The 6,608-nt window shown below is 35.7% G+C and overlaps 1 protein-coding gene across 1 annotated transcript; it reads right to left on the reverse strand.

Annotated features, from left to right (window-relative positions):
* Positions 1-4,173: 4,173 nt before the first annotated feature.
* LOC131481471 (putative vomeronasal receptor-like protein 4) lies at positions 4,174-5,130 on the reverse strand. The gene has a single exon (XM_058670460.1). It carries the CDS (start codon positions 5,128-5,130, stop codon positions 4,174-4,176), a length of 957 nt encoding a protein of 318 aa, XP_058526443.1.
* Positions 5,131-6,608: the final 1,478 nt, after the last annotated feature.

Here is a 6,608-nt window from a genome sequence, read left to right on the forward strand (position 1 = left end):
TTGGTGTTCTCCCAGAGAAAAAGATGAGTGGGGTTTCCATCTGTTCCGTTAATGTGTGTGCCTGGTTTTGTGTGCTTTTATTAAAATACCCCTCTAGGACGGGGGCTGGGATGGCTAGATAGAGAGGCACTCAACAACATCTGTGAGGGCTGGATGGTTGAGTTGATTAGATAGAACTAAGCTTTAATACCCATTGACAAGTACCAGAGCCAAATGGGATGGGGGACAGACTGGTCTTCTGCTACACATACTGGCAAACCAGGGTAGGGGGCGGGCTTGGTGGGGGTTATTGTGGGTCGCCCCGGCTAGGCTGCAGCTCCCACTGGTTGATGTAAGGGCCGAACCAGACTGGACTGCAACACCCATTGGTTCCAGTGCAACTCGGGACTGAAAACAGAACCAACCCAGCAGTTGCAACCACCAGCTGATCGGGGTGATGGACTGTGCAGGGCCCTGTGCTTGCTAGAACATACAAAAAACTAATTTGGGAATACCTCAAAGTATCTTTGGAGATCTCCCCAATCGAACTGCTGGACTCAGAACTCTAACCAAGAAAAGACAGAAGACAGAACGGGACAGTCATTCATCTCAGCTATATGTTGGCAGCAAATTATGGGGCAAACGGAGACTTTATGATGGACCATGTCAATCAGTGGACGACCTCATCGAGCGAAACTGGCAGCGATTCATAACTGGAGAACTATTAACACCACTTGGGCACATATCTCGGAGCATGCCCCACATCCGGGACTTGAGGTGGGTGGGAAACCGGGTGGGGCGTCTCCCTCAATGTCCCCCTTTACCTCAGATGCATGATGGAAACAATATGGACATAATGGCATTGCCCACTTTCCTATCCCCCTGAACCTTTTTTTTTTCTTTTTTTCTTTTTTTTTCTTCTTTTTCCTTTATCTGTAATTAACTATGTAAAGATTGTCAACAACACAATAAAAAGAAAAAAATTTTAAAAAAAAATTTAAAAAGTAAACAAAATAGAAAACAATTTCGTTTCTCCATTGTAAAAACTGACTAAATTATAGTAAAACTTTGAATGCATATTATGCTAATGTCATTGATTTTGAAGAGAGTGAATGACTTAGTATCTGTAAAGCACTTGAAATTTACACTCAGAACTATTTGAGTTCTATCCTGTTACCACTGAATTCTTGTTACATGCTACAATAAGGGAGCAAAATTAAATATTTGTAAAGTTCCACAAGTGTTTGACATAACTTCGGATTGTTTTAACTGTAGCTTTACGGAGGTCACAATTACAGTGTCAGTGGGTTGACAGACCCTGTAGAGGCAGCAAGGTTTCCTTTGAAGGAATTAAGTGAATGACTCATGGAAAGAGGTGTCTTTGAAGATTTTCATTCACTTTTTAAAATTATTCTTTAATTAAAGACACATTGCTTTAAAAATTATACTATGAGACATCTATTTATTTGTGACTATAACATAAAATAGGGAAAAATCAAACTGTTCAAATTAGAGTGAGCCTATTACTTTGAGCTCTAATACCTTTTTGTACTTCGAAAATTTTGTGCATAAATTACAATCCTGTTTTGGAAGAACAACTATTTTTAAGTCATTTAGATTTGTGTAGAAGATACAACCTATCTTTAGCTCTATCTTTCTGTTTTGTCTTCTCGTTTTCTTTTTTTTTTAAAAGTAATGGCATGTATCAAATCTCACATTTTCACCTGAAGTATATCAACCTTATTTTAAAGACATATTTATAGAGTCACAGGAGTTCTTTTGTCTCATTTGCATAAGAAATATTGATTGACTAATCAAGAACATCAACTAAAATAGGAAATCATAATTTGGATCTATTAATTTAAATAAAGGTATAATTATACAAAAAAAATACCCCTCTAGCATTTCATGAAATCAGGTATTTTACTTTCAGTTTCATCAAATTTGTTAAGAAATTCTATGTATATTTGGAGTCTTTAGTCCTTCCATAGAAATGTCAGGTTGTTTCCCCCTGGTTCTGATAAGAACATCATTGGCATTTTGATGAGGATTTAGTGAATCTGTAAGCTACTTTTGGTAGGGTTAACATGGTAGCAAAATTAATTCTTCCAAAATCAGTGACCATGGGTGGTCTTTCCAAAGTGCATGTGTGATTTTTCAGTTTCTTTAATCAGTGCTTTGAAATTCTCACTGTACATATCATCCACATCTTTTGTTAAATTCACTAATTATTTTAGTTCTTTCTTTTTTTAATATCCATGTATTTTTATTAGGAAGGCAGATTTACAGAGTGAAGTAGAGCCATAAACATTTTCTGTCCGCTCATTCCCTTCGCAGGTGGCCTCAACAGCTGGAGCTGAGCCGATCTGAAGCCGGTATGTCTTCCTGGTCTCCCACCTGGGTGCAGGGTCTCAAGGCGTTGGGGCATCCCCTACTGCTTCCCTAGGCCTCAAGCAGGGAACTAGATGGGAATTACAACAGCCAGGATGTTAACTAGTGCTCATGTAGGATGCCAGTTCATTCAAGAAAAGGATTTACCCCTTGAGCCATTATGACAGGCCCATTTATTTTAGTAATTATGGCTATTCAGAATACAGCTGATTTCAAGTTTCCTTTTCAGGGAGTTCATTTTGTATATTCAGGGTTAAAAATGCATTTTATGATTTTATGTCCTAAATCATTAATAAACTTCTATCACATTTTACAAATAACATTATTTGTTTTTATTGGAAAGTCAGACATACAGGGAGGAGGAGAGACAGAGAGGAAGATCTTCTGTCCGTTAATTCACATCCCAAGTGGCTGCAATGGCTGGAGCTACACCAGTCTGAAGCCGGGAGCCAGGAGCTTCTTCATTGGGTTGTCTGCAACTGTTTTTCTAGCCCTCTAGCAGGGAGCTAGACAAGAAGCAGCGCCTCTGAGTTTAGAAGCGGTGCACATATGGGATCCTGGCATGAACTGTAGCCATTAGGATAATGCAGTGGGCCCTACATTTCTAAGCATTATTGGCAAAATCTTTAGGTTTTTACTTTAATTTATTTTTTAAATAATTATTTATGAATAGTGTCCTTTCACCTTAAAATAGGAATGCTTTTCTCCTTCCTTTGCTAAGTATATATCTTTTGTGTTTTTCTCTTGCATAACTTCCCTGACCAAAACTTCTTTGTTGAATCAGAGCAGAGAGACGGGACATATTGCTTGCTCCAAGAACTAATAGGAAATATGTTCAGCATTTTCCTTATGCAGGATGATGTTTGCTTAATGTTTTCACAGGGTTTTTCTGCCTCAATACTGCCATCCCCAGAGCTTCATAGTTTACAGGGCCCTAACGTTCTCCTACTGGGTTCCCGTGTTGATGCTCAGATGCTTACTCAAAACTTCAGACATCCATATGGTATTTTGTTTATTCCTTGTAGAAAACGGTATAAATATTGTGAACTTTTCTGTGATTATCTTGCTTCGTCACTTTGCAATTTTTAGAACTAAAGATCAATTACTTTGCAGGCGGATATCAACAGGAATTTTTTGTTTGCTTTTTTCCCAAGAATGAACCTCATCCAAGGGATGTGTGGAGACACAGAAGGTGGGTTCCATTTGATCACATTATGCTTACAATACATACTGTCGGCATGACTTGGTTTTTACTTTTGCCATGATCATAGAGCTGAAGGAGTTGTTTTTCATATTTCCCCTTAAGTGAACCTTCTCATTGCTCCCCACATTTTTATGCTTTATAGTCTTGATCATAGAAATTCAAATGAATTATTTGAATTATTCAAATGAATTATTCAAATGAATTATTTACTATAAAACAAAATGTACCTTTCCCCTCACCGCTTAGGCCCTAAGTTGTTTGTCAGTATGGACTCATGTGTATTTATATCACAATTTGGATAACAACTGTTAAAAAATTTAATTATATGAGAATAACAAATATCGTGCAATTTATTCTTAAAGAGTTAAGATTTAAATTGCCTTCTAAAATAAGACAACCTGAGGATTACATATCAAAAAAGACTCATCTGATCTCAATGAAAAAATATTTTTCTTCACTAAATTAGAAAAGTACAAAGGTTAGAAATTTCAATACATGGAGTACTTTGAAATAAAACAGTCATATAATTTGAAGGCTTCAAAGCAAAAGAAGAAATCAGATACAAGTTAAAAATATAGGTAAAATCCTGCCCATTTATATTAGGATAAAATCCAACATTTTTGCAATGATTCACTGATGATACAATGTAAGATTGTAATCGTATCAATTGTGTATTGTAGTGCACTAATTATTCTTTTATCAGAACTAATAAGCACCAAAGGACTGACAGTGGCATAAGCATTTACCACAATCTTTTGGATATCCAGGACAATTGGTTCATATTTCAAAGATAGAATTGAGAAGGATGACATGATGATATCAACACAGTACATAATCACAAAGAAACTAACCAGCACCAGGACAGTACGGGTGGCCCTTTTTGCTGGAGAGATTCTTGGGAAAGTGCTGATACTGTGAAGGTACTCAGACTTCCTCTGATGTCTACATAAGAAAATCACCATGTACATGCTGGAGAACAGCATGATTCCTACAAAGAAAACATTCTGGGACAATGCAAGAATGAAACATAGTGTTGTGAGGACAGAGTTCATTGAGGAAACTGAGCAGTACTTACTGACAGTGAGTAGATTGGTCCTGTTGGAATGAGCTACAATGTGGATGATCATGTTGCTATTGGAAGACAGGTTGAGGGACCAAATGCAGAAAAAAGCAATGGCAACATGTTTTTTGAGTTTACATTTAAATCTTGACAAGCAGAAGGAGCTGGGACTGATGGTGATGACCTGCACAATGCTCAGGAGACAGGTGGTGGAGATGGAGAGACCCCTCATCACCCTACTCAAGTAGAACAAAAGCTTACATTTTAAGCCATTTGGAAAATCCAGCAACTTGAACATTTCTGCAGAAATAATATCCAGTGAAGTAAATAGCATCACTATATGGACAAAAGCCAGGTTACAGGTGGTCATATCAGTGGGTCTTGGACTATACCTATGAACTTGGGCACTGGTGTAGATATGGAAGACAAGGAGGAAGGCATTAGCTATGATTCCAATGCCAATCTGGAAAAAATACACATTTTTCAATATTAGCATACATTCTGACATTGTACACTTCAAGATACTGGAAACATTTCAGATACCTGTAAAACAAGACAGCCCTCATGTTACCAGTGACCCATTTGCTATGAGAACCATCACAAACCATTTATATTTTTCACATTTATTTTAATGAACTATCGATTTTAATAGCAACTATTGTTAGCAAACCATCTGCAGTATTTTCCACAACATATGAAGTTTGGTCATAATATAATATTTGTAAACTTTGAAGACCCTTCTATTTTACATGGATTTCAAAAAACCATGCTACAAAATGATCTTATTTTTAATTTTCTTAAAATTTAAACATATATATATATATATATATATATATATACATATGTGTGTGTATGAAGCAAAGATAGCTAAAACTTAGAAATGAATGTCAAAGGAAAAATTCTTCTGCAACTACAAGACAAGCATGAGTTATTAACAATGGACAAATTGTATACATGAGTAAATGTTGAACATTCTATACAAGCTTAATCCGAAAAAACAAATACTTCTGTGTATCAGAACTGAAAACTGGTAAGTCTGTGACTGTATATGTGCATCATGAGTGAACATGGAATGGGGAAAAGCACCAGGATCAAATCGACTACATGATTGACAATTTCCAGATTTGAAGTATCAAAATAAATTCATTTAAATAATATATTTAAGTATGAAATGATAGCTGGGCAATAATTTTAGTTGAATATATATGTAAAGGCATTGACTTTCTTCATATATTATGAGATATTCAGTAAAATAATTACAAAAAGGAAACTTATTAAGAATTTGGATATTTTCTTCTTCCACCAAGACAATATTTGGTTGATTCTCCCTAACTCATGTCCTTCATATCCACCATGCCCTGCAATGGATTTGATCACACATAATGAAATGTCATCCTTTTATAATATGGCTCTTATTACTATAAATGTTGAGTAAGAAAAGACCTGCTAACTATGAATGAACATTGACAAATAAAGTAAAGTATTTACATATTTCTCTTGAAATTTGCCTTAGTTTCCATAATCTAACAACTGGTATTTGTCTACATCATATGTCCGTTCCCTAAAGGAATAGTTACTATTAATAAAATGGTTTCCCCAAGAAAATGATTCTATAAACCATCTTCACTCATGTTAAATACAGTATCTGTTATTTAAGAAGTGCTGTGAATTCTAAATTACAATGCTGTTGTATGAATGAGTGTGCAGTGATTTTACTCTGTATTGATTTAAGAATAGGAAAATATACAAATATAACATTATTTTATTATTGCATTAATCAAAAGTGATTTCATCATCATAAAGTTTACCATGTTTCTTGACAGGCATTGGGAGATAAATGACATTAAAACAGTAAGCCTGAATGACCTTCGACGATGAAAAATACATCCGTGAGTAGGTTGATAGGGTTGAACAAATTCTAGAGTAATTAATGGGATATGCATCCAGTAGCATTGAAACACTGCAATGTGTCTC

The sequence above is a fragment of the Ochotona princeps genome, chromosome 11, assembly GCF_030435755.1.
Source record: "Ochotona princeps isolate mOchPri1 chromosome 11, mOchPri1.hap1, whole genome shotgun sequence".
NCBI lineage: Eukaryota > Metazoa > Chordata > Mammalia > Lagomorpha > Ochotonidae > Ochotona > Ochotona princeps.

Excerpts from the sequence above, each read along its gene's own strand:
- LOC131481471 (XM_058670460.1), bottom strand. The coding sequence starts at position 5,130 with ATGCTAATATTGAAAAATGTGTATTTTTTCCAGATTGGCATTGGAATC.